This window comes from Gnatocerus cornutus, chromosome 1, assembly GCF_029298725.1.
Source record: "Gnatocerus cornutus isolate USDA-ARS CGAHR chromosome 1, icGnaCorn1.1, whole genome shotgun sequence".
Classification (NCBI taxonomy): Eukaryota; Metazoa; Arthropoda; class Insecta; order Coleoptera; family Tenebrionidae; genus Gnatocerus; species Gnatocerus cornutus.
Window position 1 is genome coordinate 29,973,535 of NC_142233.1, and position 18,657 is coordinate 29,992,191.

At 35.7% G+C, this 18,657-nt stretch overlaps 1 protein-coding gene across 1 annotated transcript; it reads right to left on the minus strand.

Annotated features, from left to right (window-relative positions):
• Nucleotide 1: 1 nt before the first annotated feature.
• On the minus strand, nucleotides 2-18,071 carry LOC148181490 (uncharacterized). Its single transcript, XM_088050005.1, has 14 exons — nucleotides 17,751-18,071; nucleotides 17,413-17,548; nucleotides 15,456-17,362; nucleotides 7,005-7,143; nucleotides 4,357-4,706; nucleotides 3,336-4,238; nucleotides 3,145-3,283; nucleotides 2,931-3,097; nucleotides 2,514-2,652; nucleotides 1,605-1,810; nucleotides 1,339-1,486; nucleotides 1,104-1,294; nucleotides 868-1,060; nucleotides 2-818 (listed from the first exon to the last, which is right to left on the minus strand). Exons 1-14 carry the CDS (start codon nucleotides 17,860-17,862, stop codon nucleotides 80-82), a joined length of 5,469 nt encoding a protein of 1,822 aa, XP_087906131.1. The 5' UTR covers nucleotides 17,863-18,071; the 3' UTR covers nucleotides 2-79.
• Between the last annotated feature and the right edge of the window lie 586 nt (nucleotides 18,072-18,657).

Consider the following 18,657-nt stretch of genomic DNA (forward strand, 5'->3'; position numbering starts at 1 on the left):
TTGTGTGATTTTAAAAAATGTCTTTATTGATATAAAAATTACATAATCGTTACATTGTTTCTAAAGCGTCTAAACCAGCTTACAGGTTTCTACTTGCCCTGGCTTTATGATTAGTAACGTTAGTTCTAGTAATATAACTTCTTCGGTAAACCGGCGGAGGTTTCTCCTGAATCGGCAGTGACTTCTGAGCTCTGCTCTTCGTTTCTTGTTTCAAGTCAATAGGATCAGACACCGGTTTCGTGGCATTCGCAACTATCTTTTCGCTCTTCTTCGTTTCTTCAGTGAAGTTAGTCGGCAGTGGAATCTTCACGAACAGAATATCATCCGCTCTGTTCGATTCGTTGGTTATTTGATACTGAACGTTCTTGAGATCATTCGATTTGATAATATCGATCAAATTCTGAATCGCTGCGAATTTCGGATTGGTGCCCCCTTTGCTAGCTTTCATCAATCGCGAGTCGCTGTCGGTATTATTTGGTGGCATTTCTTTGTGGAGGTAGGACAAGGGCCAATGACGTGGTTGGCCGAAACCTCCAGGTCTGGGAGGATCAAGGAACTGGTTTTCGAATTGCATTTCGTACTCATCGAGACTTGGGCGTGGTGGTGGGTATGTGGGCGGAGCTGGAGGACGATCAGGGCGGATCCCTGGTCGATGAGGTGGTCTCCCATCTGATATATAATGAGGTGGTGGTCTGTGATCGGAGGGGTAGTTATGGTGGGATGGAGGTTTATCGAAACGATCGATGATGTTGTGGATGTAGGGGTAGTACCTATCGCTGCATTTTCGCCATTGGGTGCGTTGCGGCCCCACGTAACACCTGTAATTACTCTGTTTTTATAAAAATTTGATGGGAGTTGGGATCGTACCATTGGTACTCGAATCCGTGGGAGAACCCACATTGATGGTCAGGTCTGCAACAGTAATCCCAAGTGTTTGCGTCGCCACCTTCTAGTTCGCAGTACCAGAAGCCAGCTACTGTGTTTTCTCGACACTGAGTGCCTCTGCGACACGGCCATCCACTCACGCTGTAGATTCTCCAGGTCCCCATAGCATTCCCATCTGAAATTTCGTTTTACTTTGAATTATACAGGGTGTCACTTACCGAAATCGTGGCGGTCTTCGGGACGCCCGATATTGTTATGTTCTGATGCGATAGCTCGACATTGTGGATTGTAATTATCCCAAGCGAAGAGCCAGGAGTCGGGATCCGGAACGTGGTCAACATTTGGGAGCAAATCTCGTTGTAAAATGTCAGAGAGTTTGCAATTTGGTTCGTATTTCGGGCTCTTGGTACTGAAAATTCATTGTAAAATCTTCTATAATGGTTTAAGGATTACCTGTAGCTAAGAGACATGCACTGGAAAAGCGTGTTTTCCCTCAATTTAGAACACTGAGCTTTGCATTCTTCCTCCGTGGCCACTTGGAGTTCTTTTCGTGTCGCTTGCCGCAACAACGTCGCAGGAGCACCGTATCCGATGTAACACACTAAAAAACGAATCGACAATAAAAACTGCTCGCACTGGATTTGTTTTTATAAATCCAGTTCTGCAACTTCAAGCAGCTAAAGAATTCTGCTGTTATTAGTTCTAATCGTGCTCCTTACATTGATCGATTCTGGTTCCGGGATTCTTCCATGGTTTTCCAGCGATTCCAAAATGATGGGGTTCACAGCCATGCCCAAAACTACCTCTTTCGTAAATCTCAAATCCTGGCTCTGGGACAAAATGAATTCGTGGATCCAGTTCGTTATAAGGCCAGTCTGTCAAGAGACAGTTGTCCACGGGACCTCCAATAACGGGAGACCCATATCTGCGCAATGGGGAATGTTAAAAATATTCTGGTCCCAAATTTAAATCCAGAAAATTGTTAAATTAGGATTTTAGTTTTTCCTGCTTTTGTAATTACGCGTAAATTGCCTTAATTGCGTCTTTCAAAAAAAAAACAACTACCGGTAGAGATATTTTGTTTAAATATTTAAATAATAAATTTTCGCGTTTTGAGTGAAAATTTTTCTTAAATTGGAGCTTAGTGAAGTTTGTTCCACTGCAGATATGTGGGTGAAAATTTTAGTAATTGTTATTTTTTTTAATCATCCTAAAATGAAGATCCCGAAATGTAAACTTTAAATCTTATTTTTTGTCTGCCTATCATTGAAATGACGTTATACAAAGTTAACCAAAAAAGTATTCTTTGTTTCCAAACTGCCCAACTTAGTACAACAAAGTTATTTAGTGTGTTTGGCTGATCTCAGAAAATAAACACTTCCACAAAATTTAAGCTTAAACGGCTTTAATGGGTAAACAGCGATGGTGTCAACACAATTAACATGTTTGTGATGGGCTGCTTAAATAAGTTTATTGCTGCAATTGGTGTTGGAAAAAATATGTGCGCTTTTACTGCAGCTACTGGTTTAATCCAGTAATTTGTGTACTTGAATTCAACACTAAAAACTACCAGCTGTTACGTCACGTTATTACAACAAAAAAAAAAACTTTACTGTTTTTTTACTTACCTGAAACTGAAGGCTCTACAAGTAAATCGAACAGATCGTAAACACTCGATCTGACATTCAACAATTGATTTCACAGATAAGGAATCGCGAACCACTTTATGATCAAGTCTTTGAGCACTGCGTACTCTCCAGAAACAATCTGAAAGAACTGAAAAGTTAGAAGAAACTGGAAAATATATAACAAAGTTTTATCAAAAGTGCTAACTCAAGAGTTTCAAGTCAAGCAAAGCTGTGGCAGAGAGAGAAGAAGCTGACAGAAAAGCTGAGAGTGAGTTGCGCTGATTTAATTACTGTGACTTACTTTATTTTGTTTATTATTAATAAATAGCAATAATTTACATTTCAAATGTTAGTACGGTTCCTTCGTTTTGTTAATAAATATCGTAATATAAATATCCTAATAGGAAAATACTCTACCACTATCGTCTCTTCCTCTCATAACGGGTTGCTCGCATCTTTTCATATTGTTCATCGTATAGACATCGAAATTTCGGTCCGGTTCTAAGTCTGTGTAAAAGTCCAGTTCTTTGTAGTTCCGGTTGCTTAAGTAGCAGTTTTCAGCAGCGACGGGAGCAGTCGTATATCTGCAAAAAATGTTGACAAAAAGTTGTTATAAACATTTTTTTCCTACTTGTAGGCGTAAGAAGCACATGGGAACTCTTCCTCCTTGAAACACAAGAGCTCACACTCGTAGATACTCGGGACTGAAACAAACTTCTTCACTATTCCTTTGGTGAGCCGGAAACCAGCCGCTGATCTCAAAGAACACTCTAGAAAATAAGATATTTAATAATTTATCTGATGGCAAAAGTAACCAATTACCATTCTTGAGGAAGTCGTAATAGTGAGGATACCTTGGTTCCGCCGGAAGTATGGCATTATTATTATATAAATCGTCCGGAATTGATGGTTTACCAGGGATATAACCGCCTCCGTTAGAAAACGGCGGTTGTAGACCGGATTCTGGTGGTCCTGCTGGGTATCCACCAATCCCAGGTTTTGGTATTTCGGGTAAATAACTGCCGGTTCCACCATTTGGTGGCTCCGGTAGGTAACTGCCGCTTCCAGAAGGCCTTTGAGGTATTTCTGGTATGTAACTACCACCCCCAGGAGGTCTTTGGGGGATTTCCGGTAAGTAGCTACCGCCACCAGGAGGTCTCTGGGGAATTTCCGGTATATAACTACCGCCTCCAGGTGGTCTCTGAGAGATTTCCGGTAAGTAACTACCGCCTCCAGGTGGTCTCTGAGGTACTTCTGGTAAGTAACTACCACCGCCAGGTCTTGGAGGTCCTTCCGGTAAGTAGCTTCCTCCACTTGGTTTCCCGTAGTTATGGAATTTCTCTTCAAACTTGTTCAACCCCCAGAAGTCGAAACTTTGGCTGTGTCCATAACCGGTGTACTGTAGATTTATGCCTCCATTTCCGTAGCTGCCTCCGTACTGCCCCCAATTCTTACTTCCTCCGCCTCCACTAGGAGGAGGTAAATAGTAATTCCTCCTTTCAAAATCGTGGGGGTTGTAATTCGTGCCATAAGAGCCTCCATAGGTGCCCCAACTCGGTTTGGTGCTCCCCCCATAGCCTTTGTCTCTATTATAGTACCGGTCTTCGTCATAAATCGGTCTTCGAACTGGTAAATAGGGCTCGTATGATTTATAATCATGTGGTGGTGGGCCATGATCATAGTGCTCGTAATGATTGAGTGAGTGCGAATCATGATATGCGAAGTCTGTAAAAAATAAAACAATTTGCTTCTCTTGAAAATTTTACTCCCACAAAAAATACAGTTTACGTGAAACGGAGACACAATACGTCCCATATTATGTTATCTGTAGAAGCATATTTACCTCCACGTCTGTTACCATTGGGTCTGTAATCATCGTACCCATATGGTGGTCTGGAATCGTATCCATGATCCGGCCTTGGTCTCGTGTCATATCCATGCTCTGGCCGCGGCCTCCTATTACCATACCTCCTTTCGTCGTTCCACCAATCATAAGGTCTTCTGTTGTGGTAACCATCAGATCCGTAAGCAGAGAAATAACCGTTTCCTCTACAATTGGCAGATGCAGCGTTTCGATCTCTTTCGTAGTAATCATAGTCTGGATCAGGATAAAGATCCCGACCGATATCCAGATGAGATAATGGTATCGACAGCAACTCACATTCGCCTTTACCACGACCCGTTGGGTCTAATCTAAAGCAGAGATTTCGTAATTAATGCACAAGGATGCAAGTGACATCATTAATGCGCTCTAATGAGTTTCCGCTGTTTTAGTGCACAAAACGCAATGGTGATGTAATTTTGATACGGATGGTGATGGTCTTCATGCTTTGCCAGTGCAAGGGCGAAATTATTTTTTGGGTCATTGTTGATTAATTGACATAATGCAGAGATTCAAGGTTTGGGATAATTTAATATTGGCAGTTTACAGTTTAATTTTTCAATTGAAAGGAAATGTTTCTAATGCGGCATTTAAATAACGAAATTGTTAGTCGAAACTGGTCAAGAGCAAAATATTATTATGCATGCAAGGTCTCTTTAAACAGTCAGTGGTTTCAATTTGATCATGGATTAACTTTTTGACTCTCTTTTCAGTTTTTAGAAATTTGAAGTCAAAAACAAATTACCAATCGAACTGAGGAGAAAAATAATTTTTACTATTCTTTAAAAATGGTGGATGAGCCGGGAAAATTTCATAAAATCTAAAATGTAGCTGATCTTTCAATTAACGTATAGTATAATTCAAAATCATTAAACATAATTTTTATCCTAAAAAGTCCTTGAAAATCACTCTAAGAACACCTCTTTCAAATGAATTTCGGTCAATCTCGGGCTTATATGTGGAGCAAATTATTGGTATCCATTCAACGCAGAATTTCACGCAGAATCCAAAACTTTGCTATTTTTTATGTACGTCAACAAATAACTGAGTTATGACCAATTAAAATTTCGAGTTGTCGTCAGAGGTCCAAAATCTGGAAATATCGTTGCTCCATTTTCGGAAACTATAACAGCAAGAGATGCAGTTTTCGCTTTTCTAACATTCTGTTTGTTAAGAATTAAATCTTACATTTTCCGAAATTAGAAAATTTCATAAAAAATTTGGCGACTGAAATTAGAAAAATCTACTTCGGTCAATATCTCGCTTATTTTTTGAGCAAACTCAAGCTATAAGTACCCATTTAATGCAGAATTTCAGGCTAATTCCAAATCCGTGTTCAAAATCTGCGTATGGCAACAAATAATTGAGTTGTGATCCATTAAAGTTTCAGTTTCTGAAACCACAACGACTAAAAACATGCAGTTTTTGTCATCGTTTTTCTGGCGAATTTCTTGCTGAGAATTCGCTCTTAGATATCCAAAATGCAATGGTTGATTAAAAAAATTCAACCAAAAATTAAATTTTTAGTTTTTTGACATTCTTTCATAAACAACTCAAACAACTGCCGATCTCAAATTTGGCCAGTTGATAAATCTCGAGCTACTCTTTCGATCGATGTTTAACTCAAACGTATTAAAGGTTGTTTTCGTTGCAAAAACGCTTCTTAAAATGGCTCCAAAAAAACCGTTTGAAAGTTTGAAAACCCAATTTGGTCTATATCTCGTTTATTTGTGACACAAATTTTGAAAAACTTAAAGTTATTGGTGCTCATTTAACGCAGAATTTCAAGCAGAATTCACAACTGTGCGAATTTTTAACGTACGTCAACAAATAACTGAATTATCTTTCCTCATTCAGAAACCTGTGCTAATGAACTAATTTCGTTGTTACGATTTATAGAAATGATATAATATTTCATGTTTAATGAAGACAAAAAATTATCGCTCATCTTTTACAAGTCATATAATGTTACGAGTGGATTGTTCATGGTAACAGGAATCCACTTTCCCACTTTGCAGATATTCAGACATTTAAAAGAGTTTGCATAATCTAGAATAGAGGATCATAACAAAGATACGGTGAAAGTACAATACTTTCTAGCTACCATAAATCGCATTGATTTCATTTTTCTATAGTCTTAAATTCTGTGGCGTCTTAAATGTGCGAAAACATTTCTATTTACACACAGAAAATCAAGTAAAGGGACTAATTAAACAGGAAAAAATAATTACCTTTGTCGGAAAAGATAACAATCATTTGTTAAAGAAACCACAAGTTATATCTTATTAGTGTTAAAATATTACGAAACCGACATTGCAGCTTTTATAAATTATCTTTTGTACATACATACAAGACTTGCTTTCCGCCCAGGATGCATGCAGACCAGAATAATTAAAATTATTGTAGCCTGAAGGCCACATTACTCTTCATGGATTGTAAGTATTTTAATAGACTTTTTCACAAGGCCAATAAGATGATCGAATCGTTTTTCTAGTACAACTGTGTCATTCTTCCAAAAACTGTTTTGACTCAGCGAAATTTATTGTTTAATTACACCTGCACCGTGCGAACTCCAAAACAATTATGTAATAAATCAAAAAAAAATCTACCTGTAGTTGAACCCTTCACAGGCGAAGCGTTTCTCTTCGGAACATTCTCTCTGACAGTCTTCTACTCTTTCACATAATAACGCCCTTTTGACGAGAGCTCTGGTGACACGTTTCCCGGCCAAAACTCTCCTGAAACAAGCTGAAAAAAGCATTATTAAGGTCATAAAGAGTATCATGGATGGGTTTATTTTGAAATTTCTTTACCTTCAGAGGCTAACTAATTTAAAACAGACAATGGAATCGTTAAGAAATAAAATAGAAATTGATGTTTATCTGGTTTTGAAATATAAAATTACACTGTAAGTATCATAATGTGCGTATTCTGTTAAACATACTCGATACACTAAATTCGCAAAGGTCACATTATTGGATTTACATAAAACTAAGGCCGAAATTGGATGAACTAGTTATATGCTAATGCTACATGATTTTGCAATTTTTTTACGCGAAATTTTCTGCACCGGTTTTTTAACGTAGGTACACACAATTTAGATAGACGATAACACTTATACATCCTTTCATTAATATTTAAATTTATGTTAATTCTTTTCTAGAAAGAAATCTTAGTCACTCTTCATTAAAAATTATGTTAACATTTGCTCTCATGATTTTTGTTCTTTGTAATAGAGTGGTAATTTCCTCGTATTTTTAACGGGATTGATGAGAGATATAAACTATGTGTGACTCAGTAATTGCATAAATAAAGAGTAATAAAGATTGCATTTAGTGCAATTTAAGTGTGCATTAAACTTTATCTCTTTTGAATGCAAATGATAGATTGCATCATATCGGAACAATTATTTTTAACGCGAGACAATCAATTGGCAGAAATTATTTACGAGTTTAGGTAGACCATGACTGATTTTTTACCTGTAGGTCAATTTGTATTCTTAGCAGTTGTTAGCCATTGCACAATTTTCTGAGAAAATGTAGTCTTAATTTAAATATAATAGTAAAGAAAATTGTATTATTTACACTCAGAAATTGCTGTTAAGGTTAGAGGCAACAAAACTGCTTGGGAGAAATTTAAATAACTTTAAAAAGAAAACATTAGAGTAAACTAAAATAAAGACGACAATACCTATTTATCGTATAAGTGAATAAAGACGAATTTTAGACACGAAAAAATGTTTTTGAGGGGTTAAAATGTGGTTAAAATTTGTTTAGGTGTTTACGCGTATCATACAATTTTTTTTCCAATTTCCTAGGATTTTCAAAAAATATATTGTTAAAATACTTATTTTCGTAAACTAATTTTAATGTTTCTGGCAATAACTAAACTGTAGTTTTGTTCAGAATATCTTGTGGGATGCTTTTTTTGTTATTTATTATTTGAAACACACTTCTAGACTCTAAATCGGCAAATTGCAGTATTTTACAAACGAGCCATCCGTAGCTAAGAAAGGAAATTTCAATGGAATGCGAATTTTAATTTTTTATTTCATTATTTGCGTTGTTAATAGCAGTGTGAATAAAGTTTTGTACTAAACATTTGATTTATTCTTTTGTTGAAAATATTGTTTTAATAATGAGATTTATTATATAAGATGAGCATTTCATTAGTAGGAATTTGAAAAGAATTTACACTTTTGCAGGATTTTACAAATTGTGAATAAAGCGAACGAATGTTTGTTACGAAATTTGTTATGAAATGTTTATAAACACAAATAAACGCAAATTTATGCATGTGAATCTTTACTCGTTTTGTAATTTGCGTTTTGGGTACATTCAATTATTTTTAATTATTAATTTAAAAAATAGGCTATAAACATGAACATTTTTAAATTAATTAAAATACCTCTTACACAAATACCGTAAAGCATTGTTTAGTTGTTTATTGCAAGTTTCCCCTTAAAATTATAAATGGAAATAAAAATCATTCGATAAAGAGTCAGCAGAAGTTTCTTTCTTATTGTTAGATTTTATCGGTTTTTGAAAAATTCATCCCAAAAGAGAATCATGGAAACGAAAAACAAGAAATACAAGCAAACGAATAGAATTTTGAATGTAAGAAGATCCAATAATTTTGGGGCCCACCGTTTGAGGACGACGTGTTTGTTTGCAATATTAAATTCGCATTGTATTTTCACCATTAGATGCAATAAAGGTCTCTTTAGTTCACTTTGAGATAAGTTTTTTGCCGTTTTGTTTTTTTTAATTTACGCAACCACACAATTGATTCTTATTTAGTTAATTCTCGTCTTTCATCGAGGAATCATCGTCTGATATTTGTAGTTATAGACGAATTATCGCAATTTTTTTTGGTGGCCGAAACGGCAGTTCTCCATTTTATTTATGGTGAAGTGTTGAAGAAGAAACTTTTCTTGATGGACCAAACTTGGACGAGACTAGGTACATTTGACGTATGATTTTAAACTTTTTTAACACTTTAGCACTACAGAAATATTGTTTGTTCGTTTCTAATTTTATTCTCTTCCAACAAATTTAATTCTTTTGCAGCAAATTTGTCTTCAATTTTTTATTGTATACAGGGTGTCCCAGAACTCGCGCCCCAGAGAGAAAGGGCTTATGCAGACAACAATTCTGAACCAAAATTTTGAAACCATAATTTTTTAACTCAAAAAATAACCGAAATAAGACCAAAAAACTGTAGCCAATCCCGAAGCCGAACAGAATTTGAAAATTGGTAACTATGGACACATACTATCATCCATTGGTCAGTTAAGCATTAGACTCTCGTTGCCTAGGAAATTGGGATGGCCGTTTACTCCACTTCTCAAATAAGCTTTTGGGATTGGTTATCAACTTTTTATCAGTTCTCGAATACTATTAAACTTAGTCAACTTTTGTTTTGAAATTTACCATCTGTATTGCTATCGGCACCCTCCCTTGCTCTCTGGGGCGCGAGATCTGGGACACTCTGTATATGTAACTCCAGTTCCTGTTGAATTTATCATCTTACAATCAAGATTAGAATTAAACTTTTATCTCATTCATTTTCGGAGGATTTTCAAAAATTCTTAATGAAGTCATGAGTCTGTTTTTTAACTTTGGATTGACTGTGAAGATTTAGTTTAATTTTACAGTCAGGAAGAAATACAGCACACAATAAACGTTGGAATAACAAAATTGCTTCCTTTTTTGCCGTACCTTCATATAATAAATTAAATTACTTGTGAGCGGTCTATCATTAGACATTTGTTTCCGAAAATAGTCTACAAACTGCTTTGTATACTTGTGGAAAATAAATAATTAAAACTAAGTCAATTTAAATGTGGTTTTACTCTTAAATAAAAGTAAACAAAACCTCAATTCGCTTTCGAAATTACGCGTTTAATTTATACCGCATTTCAATAACACGTGTGAGCAATTTATTTTGATGCTTTCATAAAAGTAGAAGTGTGTTTACTGCAACTGCCCGCATTTTACACCTATTAATAAATAAAATCACGTGGTAAATATGACGGTATTCCCCGACCGCATTTTTAATTTTTTGTAGTAGCATAAGTATTTAATAATTGAACTGAATTGATTAGCACAAGCACAACCGTGAAACAATAAATGTCTAAGAAAAATAAGAAGACTTGGAATTTGAAATGGATTGGTAGCCTTGTTGAATTGATTTTGACATTTTAACCTCCAACAATTAAAGATTTCAAAGCTTCGTCAAAAGCCGGTTTTAATCAATTACTTGTTATTAATTTATTAGGTATAATTACAGAAGAAATAAATGTTCTACATTCACACGTGTATGCATAAATTATTGTATAAAAAAAGAAAATGCGAATTACCTTTAGCGTCCTCCACAATAATGATAGTGCTGCTAATGCAAGAAGAAATGTAAAGAATTGCAAAGAATATCACAGACTGATTGAACACTTTCATTTTAAACCCGAAAATGTAACCAAAACTAAAACGTCGACGCGCCCGAACCCGCCATTATGCAAGTTTCAGTTACTATTATTTAACACTGTTTAATTAACATAACTTTAAGATTTATTACTAAGACAATTAACAACGTAATTTTAATTTGACCATGTCTCAATAAAGCCTCTTGTTCCCAAGATGCCAGACACATATAAAATTACCATACAAACAGAAATTGTGAAATTTTTTCTTTCTCCTCAATATATTACAAGAACGACAGTAAACAAAATAAGAAATTTCAAACAGCAACAAACGTCAACTGGGATTGTGTGGTAGGATCTCAACGAATATATGCATTCCACCCAAGGATACATTTTGCGATCTATGAATGAACGTTTTTTGTTGTGGTGCCCCCCTTTCTCGTAGTGGGGAGTAAAATGCATCTTCTGTGGGAATCCGGAAACTGGAGTTTTAGGCGCCCACCCAACGGTTTTATGCACCATTGATTTTTTTACTCTCTTTATTGTTGATGATACGATACGGAACTATATTTTAACACCACAATCGAAAGTATTGTGTGTATAATGACGGCGCAACTGTTGTGATTGCAACAGAAAATCATCACAATTACACCCAAAATGTCATTGTTCGAATTCGATTCGATTTAGTGAGAGTGGTCATTTGTATTTTTAGCACCTGAGAGAACGTGGAAGCAGAAATTTGCGTGTTAATTTATGTACCTGAAGATCACGATAATTACTTTACATTGCTGAGGTACATAATTGCTGCAATTTTAAAATAAACTCACTGGAAACTGCGCCCAATTAACGTTCTATTTTTAAAACCAACATTCGTATTTTTGGGTACTACTTATTCATTATCTTCCAAATCAATTATTTTTACTGGGACATCCTGTATTTTGTGTTTATAGGGGATCTTCGCAATTCACGTAAGGTTAAAACAATTATTGAACAATGTAATAATAATATCTAATGCATTTTGTCTATTGTTTGGCTTTTTTCTACGAAAGTTAGCATTGAGAATAATAATATCTAAATATATTTAATTAAGTTTAAATTTTATGTTATTTTTATATGGCGTCGACATCTGAAAAAATATAATGCATAAGCAAAGGCCGGATTTTTTTTTAATTACCAGACCCTTATATTAATGGTAGACGTTTATGACTTATTATTTTTATTTGCTATTATTTTTCATAAGTACTTAATCGTATGTTGCACATATTTTCTCCACTTTTCAATAAATTAGGTGCAGTTTTCATGTATAATAAAATAAATAATAAAATTTTTATTTTTCTACTCATGACATTAAAAGCAGTCATTTTGAAATTGCATTCGCGTTTCAACCACTAGAGATTAAAATGGTGAAACTTTCGGGAGTTTATTTTAAAATTCGCAAAAAAATAATATATCAACTCGTAGCTTATAAAATTTCAACCACTTGTCCCATAATATACTATTTTCCAATTCTTACTAACAAAATGCTCTTTTTATAATCTTAATTCTTATTATTAAAACAACACTATTCAAAAGTAAAATATGTTACGCAAATTTTGAATTTTACTGATTTAATTATTATAGTCTAAAATTGTCTGTTTGAGAAAAAAATAATTAAGAAAAAAGTATCCAATTTATTGCCAGAAGAATCAAGAAACATAATTTTTTCTGCGAAGATTTTTCCGATTTACAAAGGAGCAGTTTTTGAAATCAGCAGAATTTGAAAGGGATAAAATACATACCTGTAATGGATACATGTTAATTAATAGATACCTTCACAACAACTGACAAAATTTTTTAGTAATCGCAAAGTATAATTTTGTAATGAAATATTTTCTAATCTGCACTGAAAATATCAAAAACAAGTTTATTGCTGAGGCTCCTACAATATGATGAGTGTTTGACAAATGTGACTGTTCTTGTTTGACATTCCGCATTTGAAACTCAATGAGCTGATCGACCAATCACAAAACCGCATTTTACTTTTGGCACCTACAAAAAATTTCTGCAGGAAAAATAACGTTTAGACAATATATTTTTTAAATCCTCCAAAATTGAAAAAAAAAAAGTATGATACACAAATAAACAAATTTTATTCACTTAAAAACATTAAGGATTTTAAACTGAAAATATTTTTTCGTTGATAAAATTAATAAATAAACAAATTTTATTCACTCAAAAACATTAAGGATTTTAAACTGAAAATATTTTTTCGTTGATAAAATTCGTTTTTGTTCGCTTATGCCATAAATTAGATATGTAAAATGTGTAAAGAATTTCTAGACTGTTTAAGAAAATAATTATTAAAAATCCGATAATTCAAAGAATCAAATTGTCAACTTAAAAAATATTCCATTCATACATTGTCTTTGATTAAACGAGTATTAAAAAATTCAGCTGGTAGGTACTATAATTCAAATTTTTTTCAGAATCCCGCTTTTTTTAGTTTAGGACCAAGAATTTGAAAACTGAGAATATACAAAACTTAGAAGTTATAGTATAACCAGAAAAGGAAAAGGAAATTTATTTAGGACTAAACAATAGAAGGAATTAAACGGACGGACAATTTCAGAACTTTAAGTGTAAGAAATCTGAAAAATTATACGGAGTCTAAAGAATCCTAGAAGTTCATATAATTCAAAATATTCCTGGAATTGTAAAGATTAAGCATCTGAAGATATAAGGAATTAAAAATAATAATCTCGAACAGCAAAGAAAAGATGTGTAAAACAAAAGAATCTGAGGGATTCAAGGAAGTTCAGAAATGTGATTAATAAGGAGTGGAGAATCAGGAGGATCTAATATGGAATCTGCAAAATCGAAAGGAGAAATAGATACAATAAATCAATGAAGGAATTCAAAATTTGATCAATATACAAAATTTGGACAATATAAACAATCAAAGAAATCAAGAGAATCGAAAATTCTAAAATGTTGTTTTAACATTTTGAAACAATATTACTAATAAAAATTACTCTTCTTCTTATGTATGTATTTTAAAAAAAATTACGAGTTTCTTTCGTTATTACTTTATTCAAAAATGGCAAAACTATGAATTTTAATATTCAGTAGTTTAAGTGTGATCACTACTTTTTTCTATCTTCAATTATGCACCTATTTATATTAATGACCAGCCTTGGCTCTTTATATCAATTTGTGTTTTTTTGTCGACATTTCTATTCCCAATTATTTTGTCCCATCCCCACCATCAATTAACAGTTCAAATTAAAGAAGTAATTAAAATTGTTCGTAAAAAAGATAACACGTCTGATAAGATTGGTGAAAAAAATCCATGCATAATGTCCATTGTTTTAATCGTTTCTTTTTTTTATATCCTGGAAGGAATAACATATAACTGTAGATAATTATTTTGCACCAGTAATATTCCAAACTTCGTGAGTGACCGTTAAAAAAAAAACAAGATAATTTTAGCTCAAATAGCTTCATTTTGGACATTTAAACACATGTTGACGTTTTTTCATTGTGAACAACGAATTTTTGTTGTAATATAAAACTGAGGTGTAATAAATCGTGCTCTAGAAATTACGACATGATTTTACTTTTAGTCATTACTGCAATTTCGGATAATTGTTGATTACGAGGACTAGAGTGGCGTACAAGAATTTAAAGAAACATAAAACGTAACATTACATAAAAAATCCGAGAAGTAGAAAAAAAGTGCCTGCAAACTATAACGATCGTATAACATTGGTGTAGAAATAATTAAAATGATAGGCAGATCTATTAAATTACAAAACGAGAAGTCTCATTAATGGATCGTAAAACTTGACTTTTTGACCGGAGACCTATTAAAAACTCATTTGGGGTGAATATTTATTTTGTAATGAATCCCAGAGAGGTTGCGTTGTACGTATTGTGTACTGTGAAGAGTTTTTTAGACACTTATCTTTAGAAGTACAAATTGGTCCGATTATTTAGAAGTTAGAACATAATTACACGCGAGCAAGAAGACCTTCGTGCTTGTGAACCTTTTTACTGCTCCAAAATGACACAATTTTTTTCTTTTTATCGTTAATCACAAATTACACCTGCCGTGCAGGTATTTGCGACAATTAGACTCGCGAAGTTACATAAGAAAAAGTACAAGAGGATGACGCACAGAATTGTTTTATTGGCGTTCTTCAGGAGTCGTAAGCGGGCATCCTGTTTACAGTCAAGAAAACAAAAGACTGATTGAGTAAAACGAAGAATTTGTCAGTTTTCAAGGAAAGAGTTCTCAAACACCTGAATAATTGGTCAATTTGTTCTGCGACGATCTCGGTTTTACCTTGAGATGATGTTATCTAAAAGTAAGAGTCAGACTTGCAGAAAAAAGGAATTTAAAGTAGTTTTTTTTCGTTTAAAATGAGCGGTTTATATCGCGTTGCAAAATCGCTTTGTTTTTAGTTTGTTGGAGGCATTTAAATGGTGCAAACTTCAAAAATGATGGACGAGCACATTAATTAGTTATGCATGTAAACAACAATAAGTGACCATTGTTGTAGCCACTGCCAACCTTCAACCAATAGATCCGTTAAGATCTTTATCTAGTGATGTAAGCGTGGGTACAACAAAATAACTGTAATTTCCCTGAAAAAAGACTCACCATCGTCCAATTCTGTGATGATAGAGGTGATGGACTCACCATGGGGCCCCACACTTTGCGTAACTATAGGCTTTGCATGAGGATCCTTCGGTGAAGAGCTTCCAATGGAGTTGTCGTAGCCATTCGTAGGTTTAGAGTCAGGTTTTGGGTAACCTGGCGAGGGCTTCGCAGGTTTTTCAGGCTGATTGTCGTATCTGTCGATATCACTGAACAAATAGGCGTTCGTAGGTTTGGAAGGCTTGTAGTCGTCGGTTGGGGGGCGCAGTGGCTTTTGGTTGTAACCGCTTGGGGGATTAGGCCTATCGTAGCTACTGTCAGGAGGATTAGGCTTGTCGTAACCACTACTTGGAGGATTAGGTCGATCGTAGCTGGGTGGATTTGGTTTGTCATAACCTCCACTAGGTGGTTTAGGTCTGTCGTATTCACTGCTAGGGGGATTAGGTCTATCGTATTCACTGCTAGGGGGATTAGGTCTATCGTAACCGCCACTAGGTGGTTTGGGTCTGTCATAGCCTCCACTGGGGGGAGGATTAGGTCTGTCATAGCCTCCACTGGGGAGAGGATTAGGTCTGTCATAGCCTCCATTGGGGGGAGGATTAGGTCTGTCATAACCTCCACTAGGAGAAGGATTAGGTCTGTCATAGCCTCCACTAGGAGGAGAATTAGGTCTGTCATAGCCTCCACTGGGGGGAGGATTAGGTCTGTCATAGCCTCCGCTAGGAGGAAGATTTGGTCTATCATAGCTTCCGCTAGGAGAAGGATTAGGTCTGTCATAGCCTCCATTAGAAGGGGGATTTGGTCTATTGTAGCCTCCATTTGAAGAATTAGGCCTGTCGTAGCCTAAAGGTCTGTCAGGCCTATGTGGCCTTTCATTATAGCCCTCCGGATTAGGTCTATCGTATCCACCACTACCAATCGGCCTATGATACTCATTATTAGGGCGAAGCGGCCTTTGGTTGTAATCATCTATAGGCGGACGCGGCCTGTAGTCATCAGGACGAGGCCTGTTATAATCATCAGGTAATGGACGCGGCCTATTGTAATCATCAATTGGTGGACGAGGCCTATTATAATCATCAATCGGTGGACGAGGCCTATTATAATCATCAGGCGGTGGACGAGGCCTATTATAATCATCAGGCGGTGGACGAGGCCTATTATAATCACCACCAGGAGGACGTGGTTTGTAGTAGTCACTGGGAGGATTTGGCCTGTAATAATCATCCGGCTTGGACTGGTAATAGTCATTATACCGATCAGGTCGCGGAATGTATGACCCATATCGATCGGGAATCGGCCTATGTCCATACGACACTGTATTACTTTCCCCAGGTCTGGAGTCATAGTCATAGTTCGGTCGTGATCCATAATCCGGTCTAGGTTTAGGCTTATCATATGGATGATTCAAAGAAGATGGTCGAAATGGAGGTCTCGCATAGCTATAAGGACCTTCCCCAACCAAAATTTCGTGGTAAGGATCCAGAATAGGTTTACTAGGACCTGAACTAACACTAACCAAAGTCTGAACGTGCTGTACTTGTTCCGGAGGCTTCCCATAAACAGGTTTAGATGTCGAATCGTAACCAGTATCCACAGGCTTGTTTACAGGTTTGTTCACAGGACTGTAATTTGAGCTTGGAGGTTTCTCGTATTCGGTAACAGGCTTGTAAGAGGCAGAGATTTGGTTCCCACTAGATGGCTTGTCGTAATCCGAACCAGGCTTGTTCTGTGGTTTATTATAGTGATCAAAATTGGGATTATTCTTATCAATAACCAGTGTACACCCCAATTTTTTAATATACAAATCGTAATCAGTATCAGCTTTCGTTCCCACGGGCTTCAAATCGGCCGTTTCTTTGATTGTATCAGTGCTAAGCTCGCAACTTGCGTTACCTTTGACCCCGATCCTATGAAAGTATAATTGGTTGCCTACCTCGCTCAAATTTTATGTGCTTACCCGAAACTGAAAGACTTGCAAAGCTCCTTTTCCTCGGTACAGAATAATTGGCACTCGAAAACAGTCGCAACATGAGACGTTTTGTAAATATCCTTCGAATTATGTCGTTGACCAATTGCCAAGCGCTCGTAACAATCTAAAAGAACATATTTTTTAAGTACTCATCAATTTTTTTCCAATCAACATGAACCTGATTCGCGATTTTACAGTTATGTTAATGACCGCTTGATCGCGAGCAGGAAAAAATCCATTAACGATAATTTATGAAGACGAAAAAAAAGTAGAACAAACGTGCAAATTGGGCAACCTAATTGATTTAAAATAAAACAGTTTCCTACCATTTTTGATCACCGCAAGTTGGCCGTCGATTTTGAGGGCCCTCAGGACTCCTAAAACTGCGAGACTGGCTGCCATGGTACACCAAAAATCGACGATAGTCTTTGGAAACATTTTCAAACACTTTAGTTTAACGCAAACATCACACGTAATTGTTTTATAAAGTCATGAAGCGCATCACTAATTCTTTTAATCGATCACTTTCTTTCCCAGTGTCAATTATCTGCGCGTGTTGCGGCTGTGTGTGGAAAGAACGCGTGCAGACGAAGAAGTGGAAGACGATGAAATGTATAAAGCCTGCTATCTCCACAATCTTTAAAGCGGTCTTCGGACTAATTTACAGTGGAAAGAAAAAGACACGACGTTGCTTCGCAGATAGATTTTTTATGGGCGAAGGTCAGATTTTACGGTGCTAATTAGCAGTCCCGGGGGCTCTTGCGATTTTCGAGTTTTTGCCGAAATGTAATGACATATCCGGATAAACAGTAAATTTTTTTCGTGTGTAATTTTGTTTAATACCACGTTTTACCGTTGGAAGATTTGGTACTTTTTTCTAGATAATTTGAGTCGGGTGCATATTTTCCTGCAACCGGTTTGGATGAGTCAGACTGGAAATTATCTTCGAGTGGTCAAGTGGTAGTTTTGTAGTCTTTGTCCGAAGTGGGTTCCCAACGAGGTTTTTGACTTTAAAACAAAGATATCTTCCTGAGAAGGTTCAATGCTATGCATAATACCAAGGTAATGAATATATTACGCTCTGGTGCGTTTCATGTTTGTTTTCGTAATTGTAGAGACACATTACAGGTTTAATATTATGCGAGCCATCAGATTGTTGATCTTGAGAACCTCCCACAATTGGTAAAAAAGTGGTAATTATCATTTCGCGGAAATTCATGTACATGAACCCGC